This window comes from Diceros bicornis, chromosome 18 (genome assembly GCF_020826845.1).
Source record: "Diceros bicornis minor isolate mBicDic1 chromosome 18, mDicBic1.mat.cur, whole genome shotgun sequence".
NCBI lineage: Eukaryota > Metazoa > Chordata > Mammalia > Perissodactyla > Rhinocerotidae > Diceros > Diceros bicornis.
The window spans coordinates 40,837,251-40,853,609 of NC_080757.1; the positions used below are offsets into that span (position 1 = coordinate 40,837,251).

The 16,359-nt window shown below is 58.0% G+C and overlaps 2 protein-coding genes across 2 annotated transcripts; both read right to left on the reverse strand.

The window, feature by feature from the left end:
• Positions 1–491: 491 nt before the first annotated feature.
• On the reverse strand, positions 492–9,462 carry LOC131417485 (keratin, type I cytoskeletal 15). Its single transcript, XM_058560955.1, has 8 exons — positions 5,098–9,462; positions 4,111–4,193; positions 3,830–3,986; positions 3,218–3,379; positions 3,006–3,131; positions 2,606–2,826; positions 2,104–2,129; positions 492–1,345 (listed from the first exon to the last, which is right to left on the reverse strand). The coding sequence occupies exons 1-8, from the start codon at positions 5,626–5,628 to the stop codon at positions 1,251–1,253; spliced, it is 1,401 nt and encodes a 466-aa protein (XP_058416938.1). The 5' UTR covers positions 5,629–9,462; the 3' UTR covers positions 492–1,250.
• Positions 9,463–10,978: 1,516 nt separating this feature from the next.
• Positions 10,979–15,202, reverse strand: KRT19 (keratin 19). The gene is made up of 6 exons (XM_058560935.1): positions 14,739–15,202; positions 12,571–12,653; positions 12,182–12,338; positions 11,720–11,881; positions 11,480–11,605; positions 10,979–11,370 (listed from the first exon to the last, which is right to left on the reverse strand). Exons 1-6 carry the CDS (start codon positions 15,156–15,158, stop codon positions 11,089–11,091), a joined length of 1,230 nt encoding a protein of 409 aa, XP_058416918.1. The 5' UTR covers positions 15,159–15,202; the 3' UTR covers positions 10,979–11,088.
• Positions 15,203–16,359: the final 1,157 nt, after the last annotated feature.

Here is a 16,359-nt window from a genome sequence, read left to right on the forward strand (position 1 = left end):
TTCCTCATTCTCTGCCCTCTGTCCGGGGCTGTGAACCCCAGAGGAACCAGCCACAAACCAGGGGCAAGCAATCAAGTGTGCATGGATGTGGCTGCTCCAGTGAGCCCAAGGGTGGTGACGCTGGCGATGGGGAGCAGGAGCAGAATTTGGACTGAGGAGGGTGATAGGGGTTGGTGTTGCTTTGGACTTAAGCTTGGAGAAATCAGACAGGGCTTCCTGGAGTAGCTGTCTTTCCCTCTGGGCACTTTGAGTGGAGGAGATGGCAGCCTCGGCGGGGGCGGGGGCCAGCTTTGCAGGAGGGCAGAGATGGGAACTGGCTCAGCAGCCCTGGAGGTCAGGTGTGCCTGGCTGGGAAGAAGGGGAGGTTCGAGGGGCACACGCGGTGAGGGCCAGAAGCAAAGAAAAGGGTCCTGGCAATGAGCTATGAAGGGCCAGGGCCAGGGGTCCTGGAAGAAGCCCTGGTCTTGGAGTCATACAGCTGTGGGGCCCAGTTCCAACCCTGCTGCTTACTATCCATCCATGAGGCCACAGGGCAAGTCCCTCACCTCCCTGACTTCCTCATCTCTACGTTTCCTAAGATGAGCATAATAAGTCCTGATTGCCCCCAGTCGTGAGTATTAAATGAGACCCGGGGAGGGGTGCTGAGCACAGTGCCAACCATACAGTAGCGACCCAACACAATCCATGTGGTCAGTCATTCGGTAAATAATTAGACCATGTTTCAAGTTCTGTGCCAAGTGCACCAAACTGCTCCGAGGAAACCCCTGTCTGCTGCTTCCACAGTCACTGAACAGGGTTAGCCAGAGAGCAAGTCACCTGCGCAGGCTGGGTCCTCCCCAGGTGCCCTGGGCACCCCAAAGAATGAATTATGACCAGGGAAGAGGCCAAAGTGGGGAAGATGTCACATGTGGATTCTGGGCCTCCTCAGAGGCTCCCAACAAGAAAAACTGGACCTTCCACCAAGAGATATTTGCAAAAGGAAAAGCAATTCTTTATTGCATGGACAGACACGGTGCAAACAAGCTTATTACACGACACAGCTGCTTCTGGCACCTCCCTGCTCTAAAGGAGGCAGAGAGAGCTGCAGAGGAGAGGGAGGAAGGGCATGCAGAGGCGGGACCCTCTCGAGCTGAGCTGGACGCCCTCTGAAGGCAGGGACTGGAGCTTGCTCTTGCGGCCCCTCTGGCCGGTTGTCCGCTCAGCCAGGGGAGGCTGGGGGTGGTAAGGGTCGGCTCTCTTGCGCTGGGCATTTAGATTTCCCTCTTGTGGGAAGAAACCACCTTCCCATCCACTGACTCCTCGACATTGATGCGGACTTTGCCTCCGCCGCCGCCTCCCAGGGAGGCTGTAGAGAGAAGGAGCAAGCTTTAGAGTGGGAGACCCTCCCCATGCTCCCTTCCTCCCAAGGGGGCCCGGACCCCGGCTGAGCTCCAGGAGGACTGGTGTTGAATTCCTCATCGTAGAGGTGGGCAGTGGCAGCGCAGGTACGCCCCACAGTGAACAAGAACGTCAGGGTTTTTTTTGTTTTGTTTTGTTTTTTTGCTGAGGAAGATTTGCCCTGAGCTAACATCTGTTGCCAATCTTCCTCTTTTTGCTTGAGGAAGATTGTCTCTGAGCTAACATCTGTGCCCATCTTCCTCTATTATGTATGTGGGTCACCACCACAGCATGGCCACTGACAAGTAGTGTAGGTCTGTGCCCAGGAACCGAACCCCGGCCGCTGAAGTGGAGCATGCTGAACCTAACCACTAGGCCACAGGGTTGGCCCCGTGAGAACATCAGGGTTTTTAACTGCACATGAACAGGGAGTAATAGGGGGCATCTGAGCATAAGCACATGAAGGCGGGGCCTGGGAGGAGCTATGTCCTGGACAAAGCCTGCTCAGCACAGAAGATTCTCAATAAATATTCAACCCCAGCTCTACTGGAGCTGATAGAGGATCCGGAAGAGGCATAGGCTAGAATGGGCAAGTCCCTGCCCTACTTGGGATGTTGGGCCTTTTTCTCTTTCCTCCTCATTCTAAGGGGCGTGGTGGCTTCACCACCTCCCTCCCCACCCCACCCCCCACTTCTCCCCACCCAAGGAAGAGTTAAGCCTTCCTACCTTCTCCGGTGCCAATACCAGCCATCCTGAAAGAGAGGGGGAAGCAGAAGTAAGCAAAGGGCAGAAGCTCAGGTCTCCCAAGTGTTGGCCCCAATGGCCAGTTAAGCGGTCCTCCCCAGCCCCCTCACCATCACCACCCCCACATCTGACTTCTCTAGAGGCTGGGACATCTTGAGAGCCTGTCCAGACCGGCCACCCCCAGTAGATAGGTTCTGATCTACAGTAACACCCCATCTGTTTCATGCAGGGAATGGAACCAGCATTAGCCCAACCTCTGTCGTTGTCATCACAGGGCGCTGTCATCACAGGCCCAGAGAGGTGACATGACCTGCCCAAGGTAACCAGAGTGCAGAGACCAAAGACCAGAGTGCAGAGTCCAGAGTCTCTTCCTCCTTGCTCAGTTCTCTTTTCACTGTACCACACCGCCGTCCTCCTAAGAAGACTCTCCATCCTGCCCACAACCGGCACCTCCCTGCTTCCTCCCTCTGCACCCTGCCCCCACCTGGCGTCCTGGCCCTCCAGCAGGCTGCGGTAGGTGGCGATCTCCTGCTCCAGCCGTGTCTTGATGTCCAGCAGCATCTTGTACTCCTGGTTCTGAGCCTCCATCTCACTGCGGAGCTCACTCAGCTGGGTCTCCAGGCCACTGATGAGCCCCTGGATCTGCTGCAGCTGCGTGGCGTAGCGGCATTCAATCTCTGCCAGTGAGTTCTCCAGGCCGGCTTTCTGGGGTGCAACAGATCAATAGACACCACATCAGGCTAGAAAGGAAGCCGCTGAGAGTATGAGGAGGGGCATTGAATGGACGCAGGGAACCACCTCTGCGGGGGCTTGGAAACTCCAAGGCTTAACCAGCCACAGAGGATGGGAGAGGCTGGGGTGGGGGATAGTGTAGGTGGCCATACCGTGCTGAGCTGGGACTGCAGCTCGATCTCCAGCCCTTGCATCGTGCGTCTTAGGTCTGTGATCTCCGTCTTGCTGGTCTGGATCATCTCTGTGTTGGAGGCCACCTCCTTCTTTAGCTCCTCGGTCTAGAGGTCACACACAAGAGAATTGAGCCCCATGGGTCTCCTTGGAGACCTGGGAAGCTGGGGCGGGGCCGGGAGGTCAGGCCCACCTTGCTGAAGAACCAGGACTCAGCATCTCGGCGGTTCTTGTCCGCCATGGCCTCGTACTGCTCCCTCATCTCCGACAGCACACGGGTCAGATCCATGCCCGGGGCTGCATCCATCTCCACGTTGACCTCGCCGGCCAGCTGGCTGCTGTACTCCTTCATCTCCTGCAGGGTGGACAGGCCCAGATGAGACAGAGGGCAGAAGAGAGAGCTGCGAGTCTGGGGCCCCACATGCCTATCCTGGCTCCACCCCTAACTCACTACATGATCTTGGCTCTTCCCCCTACCTCACCCCAGCCGCTGTTTCCCATTGCACATGAAGGGGTTTGATCACATGGGCCCCTCAGCTCTGAGGGTCTCTCTTCCTCTCTACGTCTTACCGAGGGAGGACCTCAGACAGCAGCACCCTTGTGTGAGCTCATGAAGCACATCAGGACAGCAGTTCACACTGGCTGCCTGGCCTGGCTATGGATGAGAGGACAGTACCCCTTCCTCTCCTGTTTTTGTGTGTGGGGGGCTGCGTTTCTGAACCACTATGCCCTTCAGCCAAATATGAGGAGGCACCAGCAGCCCCACTCTGCCTCCCACCACCCCCAGGCCCTGCCCCCATCTCACCTCCTCGTGGTTCTTCTTCATGTAGGCCAGCTCCTCGTTCAAGCTCTCGATCTGCATCTCCAGGTCGGTCTTGGCCAGGGTCAGCTCATCCAGCACCCTGCGCAGGCCGTTGATGTCGGCCTCCACACTCTGGCGCAGGGCCAGCTCATTCTCATACCTGGGATGAAAGGAGGAACCTGAGGTGAGAAAGGGTGAGGGGCCTGGGCGGCTCGAGTTGGGGGAGGGAGAGAAGGCCAAGAAAGGGGGGAAATGCAGAAGGGGAGAGGGAGACCAGAGCGCACTTAAGCCTGAAGTCGTCCGCAGCCAGCCTGGCGTTGTCGATCTCCAGGATGACCCGGGAGTTGTCGATGGTGGCCGCCAGGATCTGCAGGAGACAGGGAGTTGGTGTCTAGAGGACCCCTCCCTCTTCCCTGCTGCTCTCCCCGCCTGCACCCCATCAGACCCCTCACTGACAATCTCCCTGTTGACACCACCAACAAAAGCCTGTCGGGTCCCCAGGGCAGAGTCCAGCCTCCCCTTGAGTGCCCACTCCTTGGTCTGCCCCCACACCACCCTCTCTGTCACTAGGGTGTGAAGGACTAAGGAGCCAGGATTGCCTGGACTCCCCTGTGGGAATTGCCTGGCCACGAGTGGCATGGGTGGGTTGTGGTGGGCTCTTGTAACACGCCTCTGGGGGACACTCCACCAGCCTCCCCTGTGGACAGCTCGTGGTCGCTGCATACCTGGACACAGCCATGAATCTACAGAACATTCCAGCTAGTGGGAACCTGGAGGGCAGCTGAGGAAGGCATTTTACGGCTGAGACAACTGGTCCAGCTGAGTGAAAGGATGAATGAGTGTGTGGCAGGGCCCATTATGAGTTCCAGGCATCCTAAGTTCTGACAGTGCTTTTGGCACCAGACATCCTCAAAGAGTGAAGCACGAGGTCCCAACATTCAGGGCTCCCGAGGCTACACTCACCATTCTTGCAAAAGAAGCAAAGGAACACTTTATGCAGAGCCCTACAGGGTGGGTGTAATTGTCCTGCCTCGGGCCCCAATGGTCCTGACCAGATTCCCAGGATGCCCCCAGCACTGCCAAGTTGAGTAGGCGTGTGCCGGCATCCACACCTGGAAAGTATTCCTCACACTCCAAGTCTGCAGAGGTTACACACACAGTCATCGCCTGGGCAGGAAAGGATTTCCTCGAGGCGGCAGGAACACTGATGCTGGAGATGCGTGCAGGGTGCCAGCCACCTGCTCCCCTCTCTCTGACACCCTAGGACTCACCTTGTCCCGGATCTCTTCTATGGTCTTGAAGTAGGGGCTGTAGTCGCGCTCTGGGCTGGTCAGGCTCTGCCTCTGGTACCAGTCACGGATCTTCACCTCCAGGTCGGCGTTGGCCTCCTCCAGGGCACGCACCTTCTCCAGGTAGGAGGCCAGGCGGTCATTGAGGTTCTGCATGGTGATCTTCTCATTGCCGGAGAGGAGGCCACCATCACCACCACCAAAGTCACCGCCAAAACTCCCACCAAAGCCGCCACCAAAACTCCCACCAAAGCCACCTCCAAGGCTACCTCCAAAGCCTCCACCGAAACCACTACCAGCCCCTCCACCAAAGCCGCAGCTCATGCCGCCCCCATAGCCCCCTCCTGACTCCGAGGAGACAAACCTAGCAGAAGAAGCTGAGATACTGCGGCTTCCACCTCCCCCATAAAGACTCCCACCACCAAAGCTGCCTCCCCCAGCCCAGAGGGGACCCCCCCGGATAGAGCCACCCCCAAAGGTGGAGGAAGAAGTCTGTAGAAACGGGGTGCTCATGGCCAGGCAGCAGCCGGCGAGTCCTCAGCAAGCACAAGAGGCGCTGGCGGGAGGTGTGGGCTGGACTGAAACCACAGTGCTGCGCCTGTCACCGCCAGCCTGGGGCTCTTTATATACCCCTCGGAGAGTGTCGTGGGACCGTGTCTCCTCCCCCAAAGGGAAGCCAACTCCCCTGCGTTCCTGACAGACACTGCTGCCTGCACACCTCAACGTGGCTAGTTTTTCTTTTCTTTCTGTTTTTTTTAATGCAACAAAAGAGATGACTCAGAATGAAGGGTGTTTTGCCCCGGGCCATGATTTTAACACCTGGATTACGGGTTCATCTCCACCGTACGGGAGAACGCGGAGAGCAGCGGGCAGCAACCTCGCATGGCACCACGGCTCCCAGGCCTCCGCCTGCACTGGTAGAGCCGTGCAGGCCAACTCCACCCTTGGCTGGGCTTCTCCCCCAGCCTGGGACCCTCCACCAAGGTGGCCAGCTCCCTGCTTTCAGTTTGGGAGTCTCCTTCCCATTGCTGCTCTGTGTTGTCCCATTCACAGACCCGCCGTGTGTGAGCCTGCAGGCTTGGGGAGAGCGGTGGTCTCTGGGGACCAGTGGGCAGAGGCACATGGAGGAGTGCAGGCCCCATGGGCACAGGCTCAGCACAGGAGAGGGATCTTGAATCAAGTTCCTGCTGAGGTGACCAGAGGCGCCAGCATCTGTCACGTCTCTGATGCTGCAAATGAACTCCCGTCCTCCACTCGTTCTCTCCCCTACCCCACCTGCAGCCCCCCACTGCTTCTCCAGCTTCTCCCAGCCCCAGCCCCACTGCCCTGGCACTCTGACGAAAGCCACCAGGCTCAGGGTTGACACGGGGCTGATTGATCCTCCCGCCACCTGCCGACCGCACGTGTCCCTGAACCTTTGCTTGCTCCCGGAACACGTCGGGGCAAACCTCTGCAGATAAAACTGGAACACGTTCTGGGAAGCCCCTGCCTCCTCCTCCGGGGAGAGGCATGTCGCTGCATAGCTGGGCCAGATTAACCCCATTTGTCCTGCAAAGTGATGTGGCGCTGGAGCGGGACCTAGCCCAGAAGGCTCTACGTGCCTGAACGTTGTGGGAAGGGAGGAAATATGGAGGCCTGGTGGGCAGACTGGAAGACACTTCGAAGATCTTGAAGGCCAAGGCACCACTTCACAGAGCAGGTTGCTGAGGCCAGAGAGGGGAGTCAAACACTCAGGAGAGCCCTTTTCTCTGTCACCAGCTCAGGGGCCAGCTTTCCAGGGGTAGCTGGTACCTGTGCACAGTGCCACTTGGAGGCGTGAGGCTGGGGAGGTGAGCAAGACTAAGCTGGAGATGAAAGAGGACTCCTGGCCCAGGGCTGCAGCGCGGTGAAGTGGACAGCGCTCGGGTGTTCCTCAGGCCTGGGTTCAAATCCTGGCTCTATGGGTTACTGCTTGTGAAACCTTGGACGTGTTACCTGTAAGTCTGTTTCCTTGTGGCAAGGGGCACTCTCAGCTCTCACTTATGGGGAGGCCCTGAGGCCCAAGGGCCCCCATCCTGCTTCATCCTGGCTCCCCATCTTCTGGGGGCCGGATAGCAGGGTGCATGTCCAGTACCTGGGACTCCCGCGTACCCTCACCAGGAGGGACTTTCGTCCTGCAGCATTGCTCTTCCAGAGCCAGCCCCACTGGGCACCCAGTGCAGGTGGTTGCCATTATTGCTGTAACAACAGTAATCCCTTACCTTCAACCGCACACTTCACGGTTTAACAGAGCCCTTTTGCATCCATCGCCTCCTCCAATCCTCACGACATAGAAGACGATCCCTGCCCCTGTTTCAAAAGAAATGAAATTGGGGCTCAGAGAGGGGAAGCAGTTTGTGCAAGGTGGCACAGCTAGTAAGGGGCATCGCTAGGACTCCAGTGGGTCCTCTGACCCCACTTAAACAGAGGACAGGAAAAAAGAGTCCCTCCCACAGACCCCAGATTCGTGCATCTGAGCTGGTAGCTGGGGGCGGGGGGGTGGGTGGTGTTGGTTCTGCTGGCCTGGGGAGTGGGGACGGGCTGTCCCTCAGTGAGCCAGGCCTCCGTCCGAGCATCCCAGTGCTGAGCCCTGACAGTGCTGTATTGTCTCATGGGTGGGCGGATATTGTCTTTTCCTCTGAAAGAAAAATAATCAAACTCAGATCAGCCGTAGCTCATTAAAGCCTCTGTAGTCATTAGGGCCCAGCAATTAACATGGAAAAAATTATGCGCCATCACCCAGGGTGAGGCAGGACTGGACCCCAGCCAGCCCCTCTTCTGCACCCTGACTCCCCTCCAGAAGCCCCTCGAGGTGGCTTTCCCTCCTCTCTCAGGCCCATGCCTGAGGCAGCAGCTGCCCCGGTCACAAATCCCTGGTTTCAGCCTAAAGAGCTCCTGTGAGCTCTAGGTCTGGGTGGGGCTGGGCCTGCTCATTAGCACCAGGTGGCGATGGCTGCACGGGCGGAGACCCAGCTCCTTTGGGCCCAGCCTGGGCTGCAGGCCCTTCCTCTGGCAGCCCGCCCAGGAGGCTGTGCCAGTTTCTGTCCTTTGCCCACAGCAGACAGACAGGCCGTCCCCAGAGCCGGCCTCTGTCCTTGGGGTGGGACGATGCAGCCCAGCGGAAAGAGCCTGGGCTGGACTCCGCCTCTGGGTGTGACAACCTCTCTGAGCCAGGTTCCCGACTTAAAATTGGGACATTTTTCCACTTATATAAGGCCTTAGAGTAGTCAAAATCATGAAGATAGAAAGTGTAATGGTGGCTGCCAGGGCCTAGGGGAGGGAGAATGGGGAGTTATTGTTTAATAGGCAGAGAGTTTCAGTTTTAAAAGATGGGAAGAGTAATGAAGATGCATGGTGGTGACGGTTGCACAACAACGTGAATGTACTTAACGCCACAGAACTGTACACTTAAAGATGATTATGATGGTAAATTTTGTTACGTGTATTTTATGACAATTTGAAAAAAAAAAAATAATTGAGTCACTAACACTGACCCCTGCTACAGGGCCACAGTGAGCATTTAATGGCACATGGGGAGGGGTGCCTCCATAAACCTGAGAATCCGCTACCCCCCTCCCCCACTCCCCACGGAGATGCAGGGGACAGAGAGAGCGTATGATCTGGGGCCTGGAGAATTGCTCCTTTGTCATTCATTAGATATGTGGCTTGGGGTAATGGAGCCTCCTATCTCTGAGCCTCAGTCTGCCAATCGGAAAATGGAAATAACTCCTGCCCAGTCTGACTCACAGGGATGGAGCAGAGAACTGACAGGAAATGCTTTGCAAACTGAACTGGTCATGATGACCAGCCGGGGTGGAAAGACCTCACCTCCCTGTCCCCTTCCCCTTTCTCTCTCCCCCTCTCCCTCTCCTCTATCCCAGCCACTTCTGTCAACAGAGCACCCCTAGTTTCAATTCTCAGACTGAGACAGAAAAGTGTCCTCACCCCTACCTCCCCAACACACACACACACACACAAAGGAGGGCTTCATTCCTGACACCCAAACCTGGGACCCAGTCACCTGCTCCACCTGTGTGGGCCCAGCCCCAGACCTACAGCCACATTCTAAGAGCCTCGGGGCAGAGGGGAGGGTTTCAGCTGTGACAACAACAGAGGCTTTCATGAACTGGGACAAACATCCTGGGAAGTCCCAGCCTGGCAGTAAGGCCAGGCCTCTGGCCTCTGGCTCCAGGGCCTCCTGAGAAGTTAAGTAGGAGAGGGAGCTGTGGGGGCTGGAGGCTGGAGAAGAGCTGGGGACGTGGCAGAAGGGGCTCCTGGCCCAGGGCTGCAGCAGGGAGAGGGAAGAGCTGGGCTCTGGGGTCACCCGTTGATTCGTTGATTCGGAGCAAGCTAATAAACTTTTCCAAGGCCCAGGGGAAACGGCGGAAAGGGGACCTCCTTCAGGATCGGCTTTGCGGGCCTCCTTAGCCAAGAGTCAATCTGTTCCCCTATAGCAGACCTTCTGGGGGAAGGAGCAGTGTCCCTTACAGGATTGGCCTGCTGTCACACAGATCTGCAGGGCCTGAACAGACTCCCTCAGCCTGAATCTCTCAGCCAGGGCGAAGTAGGACTTATTTACCCTTAATTGGCCTCAGTTCTTGGCAGCCAAGCTATAAACCACAGGGGCAGGACCAGACCCACCTGAGGGCAGAGCAGTACCAGGAAGCTGGGACCGGCGTTCCTTTGCTGGCCCGGAACCAGCCCAAGGCAGGCCAGTTTGGGGGTCTGTGTGGGAGGTCTGGGTCTCATTCCAGGCTCTGGGCCCAGGCATGGCTGGTGGGCATAGGGGCTTATGCAGGGCTGCCCGGGACATGGATGAATGTGTTAGTGCACGCACACCGGCAGATGCACCCTCTCCAGCCTTACTCTGAGCGGATGCCTGCCCCCCCCATTACTCAGGCTCTGACCCCAAAGCCGCAGTTCCTCCTTCAGTTAAGTGAACTGCCTCAGGGGATCCTGGTCCTAGGCCTTCACATGGAGCAAGACTGGAGTGTACTGAGGACTTGGCATAAGCAGGGTGGATCCTAGGACACAGGGGTGCAGGGGTGACACTGTGGTTAAGAATCAGGAACCCTGGGGCCAGCCCGGTGGCATAGCAGTTAAGAGCATGCGCTCCGCTTCAGCAGCCTGGGCTCTGGATCCCGAGCACGCACCGATGCACCGCTTGTCAAGTCATGCAGTGGCAGCATCCCATATAAAGCAGAGGAAGATGGGCACAGATGTTAGCCCAGGGCCAGTCTTCCTTAGCAAAAAGAGGAGGATTGGCAACAGATGTTAGCTCAGGGCTAATCTTCCTCACAAAAACAAAAAAAAAGAGAAGCAGGAACCCTAGATTCTGGTCCCGGCTCTGCCACGTAGTCGCTGTGTGGCCTTGGACAAGTTACTTTACCCACTCTATAAGATGTAACTCATACTATCTACCTTTTTATGTTGATTAAATGGCACATAGTAGGTATACAGTAAACATTAATTTCAGACACACACACACACACCAACCCTTGGGGGAACACAGTGTAAAGAAAACGAAATCTGGAAGCAAAACCAGTTTCAAATCCCACCTCTGCCGTGTGTTAGAATAGTTATACATACAACAAATCACTTCACTTCTCTGAGCCTTAGTTTACCCCTCTGTAAAATGGAAGCAATGCCTATTTCACAAGGTTGTTTTAGGGAACAGGTGAGATAAACGAAGACTTCTGCAAACAGGAATCACAATTAACAGAGTTTGTGAGCGCACTCCCGTCCCTTTCCTTGGACAGGGTGGACTCTGATCCAAATAAAACCTGAACAGTGCCAAGGCCTGGCCCATCTCCATGGGCTGAAATAACAAACCCAATGTCCTTCCTCCCTTGGGCCATAAAATTTTATTGGCAGATCAGAGGGAGAGCCACAGTAAAGATCCCTCCCCTCCCATGCCCCTACTCAGGGGCATCCCTCCACAGGAGGCTGCCGGACTCAGTGGGCATTGGGGGGTGGCGGCTTGTCAAAGGGGCGGCCCGGGCCCACAAGCAGGGTGGGGGCGTCCTGGCCCTCCAGCAGGCTGCGGTAGGTGGCAATCTCCTGCTCCAGCCTCGTCTTGATGTCCATGAGCTGCTGGTACTCCTGGTTCTGCCGCTCGGTGTCAGCACGCACGTCGCTCAGCTGGGCTTCAATACTACTGATCAGAGCCTGGATCTGTGCCAACTGCGCTCCGAAGCGAGCCTCTGTTTCTGCCAGCGTGCCTTCCAGGGCAGCTTTCTGAGGGCAGGGAGAGGGAAGGAGACTCAGCAGAGCATGGTTCCCAGAGGGGAAATGGGCACGCCACCACCCAGGCTACCCAAGCCTGCAAGGACTTGAGGGCACATACCATGCTGAGCTGAGACTGCAGCTCGATCTCCAGGCCCTGGAGAGTGCGCCGCAGGTCGGTGACCTCCGTCTTGCTAATCTGCAGCTGCTCTGTGTGGCCAGCGACCTCCCGGTTCAGCTCCTCAGTCTGCAATAAGAGAGGAGGTGGAAGGAATAAGCCCTGAGCCAGAACTTTGCCTGGGAGCATCAAGCCCTCCCTCCTGATCACCTCCCCAAAGGGCATCTGCTTCCCTCTTCATACCTTGCTGATGAACCAGGTTTCAGCATCCTTCCGGTTCTTCTCAGCCATGACCTCATACTGGCTTCTCATGTCGCTCAGGATCTTGGCTAGGTCAACGCCTGGAGCAGAATCCACCTCCACACTGACCTGGCCACCCACCTGGCCCCTCAGGGCACTGATTTCCTGGAAAGATAGCAGAGTGGGCATGTCAGAGCCCAGAGCCTGCTGGGTCTGGGCCAGGTCACGCCCCCGGCCCCCACGCCTAAGGGGGCTGGTTTTCAGGTGCAGACCTAGGAGGCAGCATGGGGGGATAGACTGGATTGCCACCACTCCCTGCTGGAACCCTGGGAGCCACACTCTGCACCCAGGGCCATGCTGAGGGTGCAGCAAGTATGGCGACAGTCAGAGGATACAGCATAAAAAAATATCCTCAGCCCTGGGAAGCTAGGGTGGAAAGGATGGAAGGCCCAGCTTGAAACACACCTCTTCGTGGTTCTTCTTCAGGTAGGCCAGCTCTTCCTTCAGGCCTTCAATCTGCATCTCCAGGTCGGCTCTGGCCAGGGTCAGCTCGTCAAGCACCCTGCGCAGGCCGTTGATGTCGGCCTCCACGCTCAAACGCAGGGCCTGCTCCGTCTCAAACCTTTCAGAGGCAATAGCTGCAGTCAGGCCGGCATTTCCTCTGCACCTCTGAAGACTTCCCCACCTCCCCAGGGTTTAGGAGTCTATGGGGTGGGGGAGGAGTTGCTTCAGACCAGCTGGGGTGGGTGAGGGCAGGGCCCAGTCCCCCCACTGCACTGAGCCCCAAAAGGGCCTGGGATTGCCCCTCCTTCCCTGCCCCGGCTTCTGCAGCCCTCCAGGGCAGAGGCGCTTACTTGGTGCGGAAGTCATCCGCAGCCAGACGGGCATTGTCGATCTGCAGGACAATCTTGGAGTTCTCAATGGTGGCCCCAAGAATCTGAAAGACAGGAAGCAGGAGGTTACTAGCATTGCCCACCCACTTTCTCCCCAGAAGAGAGAGAGGAGAAAATGAGCATGCCCTCGTTCCCTAGAGACCAAAGCCCCAACCACCTCTCAGGCTGCCCATTGGCCTGCTCCCTAGGTCTTGGAATCAGTCCATGCTCAGGAGCTGGAGCAGGAGAAACCACTGCTGGGGAGGCTGAGCCGGGGTTAGGGAATGGGCGAGGGAGGGCAGGGAGGTAAACCGGGAGGAAAGTCTCTGAGACCCCGTACCCAGGGAAACTCTAAACGGTCTTAGAGAGGCACCTCTAAGTGATGTGCAAACCGGATGCAGGGACGTGTAGGGGTCACCCTTGTCTATACCCCCCCCCCCAAAGCACACTCTGCCTCAGGGAAAGGAATTCCATTTGTTGAGCATCTATTATGTGGGGGCACTCTGCATCTCAACTTTCACACCAGGTCAGTGGGTGCACCTGATTTACAGAGGTGGAAACTCAAGTTCAGGATTCCTGGTCCAAGTTCACCCCAACCAGAGGTCCCTCCCCTAAGGGGCGTATTCACACCATTGATTAAGATCCTTGGGTTTAGTGTTTTTCAAAGAACAAGTTGTGACTCGTTAGTCATTGTACTGGGTGGTGATTTGCACAGTTTTTTAATGAAACAGAACAGAATGTCAACTATCAGAAGGGTTCACCCACAGCAGGGTAAGGATTGTTTCAAGAAGCTTTTGCTTCCATTGTGTGTGTGGGGGGGGGAGAGAGAGAGGGAGGGAGGGAGGGAGAGGGAGAGAGGGAGAGAGGGGGAGAGGGGGAGGGAGAGAGAGGGAGGGAGGGAGGGGGAGAGGGAGAGGGGGAGAGAGAGGGAGGGAGGGAGAGGGAGGTGGGAGAGAGAGAGAGAGGGAGGGAGAGTGAGAGAGAGGGAGGGAGAGGGGGACGGGGGAGAGAGGGGGAGAGGGGGAGGGAGGGGGAGAGGGGGAGGGAGGGAGAAAGGGAGGGAAGGAGAGAGAATGTGTGAGGATGAGGGTACATAGTAAAATGTGACTTATGGTAGGTCACAATTTTAAAAGTGTGAAAGCAGTATCCTGGATGGTTGTTTTCATCTCTAGCTCTCTCTTTGTCCATGGGTTCTGTTCGGTCTATGCCAAGGACAACCAGCACCATGCCAGGAACATGGTGGGCACTGGGCAATGTTGTGGGGAGCCCCGTGTTTGGAGACCCAGCATGTGGGGCTGTTAAATGTCCCACTGGCTTCTGACGCATTTCTTCAGGATGGAGCTCCGAGCTGTTCCCTGTGAGTGGAGATCAAGTCCCACCCTGCATGCCCCTTAGGGCCTCCCTTGAAGACCTGTGGCTCAGACCCGGGGTCTCCAGCCAGGGACTCTCCACCCAGAGAACTGCTGCTGCACCTGGTCTTCCCGACAGAGGTCTTCACAGGCAAAGGACTCCCCGGGTCTCTGCATAAGACCCTCCTTTACCCTGTCCAGGGGCCACGGGATATGCCCCTCCTTAACCGGCCAGGGGCCACAGCTGGCCTCTCGCGTGCTTCCTAGAGGTCCTCTTAATTCCGGTGTGGCCGCCTGGGCGGGGGAGGAGAGGCTGAGCGTGATGGAAACCAGACCTGCCCCGCCAGAGAGCAGGAATGCAGAGGGGTCCAGGCCGGGGGCACCAAGGGGCAGGTCTGGCCCAGATTCCCCTCAGGCCAAACTTGCATTTCCCTGCTGCGACTGCGGCCCCTGGCCTAGAGGGGTGAAAGCCCACAGCTGTGTCCCATCCCCTCCCACTCCTCCGGACCTCCTTTCCCTGACCCCAGCGCCCTCCAGCCCCCCTCCCACCGCGCGCCGCCGCATGCCCCACCCACTTACCCGCCCCCTTCCCGCGGCCCCGTCCTCCACTTCCTGTCCCATTGTCCTGGCCCTCCTCACCTGCCCCTTGTCTCCGCCCCACCCTGCGGGCCCCTCCCAGTCCTGGCCTGTGCGCTCCCGGCCCGGCCGGGAGGCGCCCGCCGCCCGCGCCTTGGCCTCACCCGGCCCGCGGGGCTGGGTTTCCGCGGCAGGTGCACTTCCCGCGGCCCGGCCGCCGCCCACCTTGTCCCGCAGCTCCTCGATGGTCTTGAAGTAGTGGCTGTAGTCGCGGGCGGGCCCGGGCCCCTGCTTCAGGTACCAGTCGCGGATCTTGGCCTCTAGGTTGCCGTTGGCCTCCTCCAGGGCGCGGACCTTCTCCAGGTAGGCGGCCAGGCGGTCGTTGAGGTTCTGCATGGTCTGCTTCTCGTTGCCCGCCAGCAGCCCGTCGGACCCGACCAGGGTGCCCGCATAGCCGCCGCCGTAGCCCCCAGAGGAGGACGAGGTCACGAAGCGGGCGGAGGACACCGACACGCCGCGGCCACCAGAGCCCCCGTGGATGCTGGGCGCGCGGAAGGCGCCTCCGACCCCAAAACGCAGGGGGCTGCCGCCCAGGCCCCCGATGGACGAGGTGGCCGACGACTGGCGATAGCTATAGGAAGTCATGGCGAAGGAGGACGCGGCGACACTGGTCGGAGGAGCAGCGGTCGGCAGGAGGAGTGGCGAGGCCCTCACCTGGCGCCTTTTATGCCCGAGGCGGGCGGGGGGAGGGGTCTGGTGTGAGGCGGATATCTGAGCCCCGAGGAATTTGCAGGCTCCTGAGTGCAAACACGGGCGCTCTCCCCATTGGTCAGTTCCTGGTGGCTCTGCCTCCAACTCTCCCCTCCTGCAGAGAGCTGCCCCACCCCAGCCCTCTCGGAGCCCAGAGCCCCCCCACCCGTCACGCACATAGACACCCCCCAATTCACATGCTGGCCCTCCCCCGTTAAGATCACCCAGAGTCGGACACCCCCTAGGAGTTGAGTCCCTCTGAGAGGATAGTCCTACTCTCGTCCCCCAGTGATCTCTCACTCAGAGCGCCCTCTGGAATCATGTTCTGAGCTCCTTCCTTGTGATTATACTTAACAACCCCCCCCAAGTACATTCAGGAGATTCCTACACCCCCCTGGGAATTACGACCTCTCAACCTACCCCTTGGGGATCACCCACACCCTGACTCCCCCTGAGTCCCCAGATGAGGGTGCTCTGAGCTGCATGCCTGCTGATCTCTGAGACAAAGCTGCCCCACCCTGCTGGGGCCATAGAGAGTCCCACGGTGACAAGGTGACAATAGGCTCCTGGGAACAGCTGCTGGGAGCGAATCTGCAGCTGCACTGGAACGGGCACCTTCACAACCCCAAGCTCAAGCCTGACCCCCACCTGGGGGCTGACCCCCACTTGGGTACTCTCAGCACCCAACCCCCCCCCCACAACCCCCTACCCTCCAGCCCCAAAAGTATGCATTCATTCAACACAGATTTATTGAAGTGTTTTAGTGGTGCCATGATCAGGCCTCTAAGCCTGAGGGAGGCAACTTACTGGCCCATGAGACATTTAGCACCTGCCACCCGGAGACAGAAATAGGATGGAATGCCTCCCTCCTTGTGAGCATCTGGAAGGAGGGTGTCAGAGGCTGAATCCTTGTGCCTAACGGTGCTGTCCTGGTACGCGGATGAATGAATGCATTGCTGGGGAGAGCTCTGGTACGAGGATGAATGAATGCATTGCTGGGGAGGGCTCCACAAAGTGCCCAGGCACAAAGGGAGGAGTTTTGATAATAGAGGAAGGAGCCCCTCTCCACCCACAGCCCCCAGCCCTGCTCTTCATC

Bases quoted from the DNA above. Each gene is read 5' to 3' on its own strand.
- LOC131417485 (XM_058560955.1), bottom strand. From the start codon at position 5,628: ATGAGCACCCCGTTTCTACAGACTTCTTCCTCCACCTTTGGGGGTGGC. The intron at 2,827-3,005 runs GTATGGCCACCT...GTTGCACCCCAG, and splicing joins TGCAGTCCCAGCTCAGCACG to AAAGCCGGCCTGGAGAACTC. The intron at 2,130-2,605 runs GTGGGGGCAGGG...CCTCTCTTTCAG, and splicing joins CTGGAGGGCCAGGACGCCAG to GATGGCTGGTATTGGCACCG.
- KRT19 (XM_058560935.1), bottom strand. From the start codon at position 15,158: ATGACTTCCTATAGCTATCGCCAGTCGTCGGCCACCTCGTCCATCGGG. The intron at 12,339-12,570 runs GTAAGCGCCTCT...TGCCTCTGAAAG, and splicing joins GCGGATGACTTCCGCACCAA to GTTTGAGACGGAGCAGGCCC. The intron at 11,606-11,719 runs GTATGAAGAGGG...CTCTTATTGCAG, and splicing joins AAACCTGGTTCATCAGCAAG to ACTGAGGAGCTGAACCGGGA.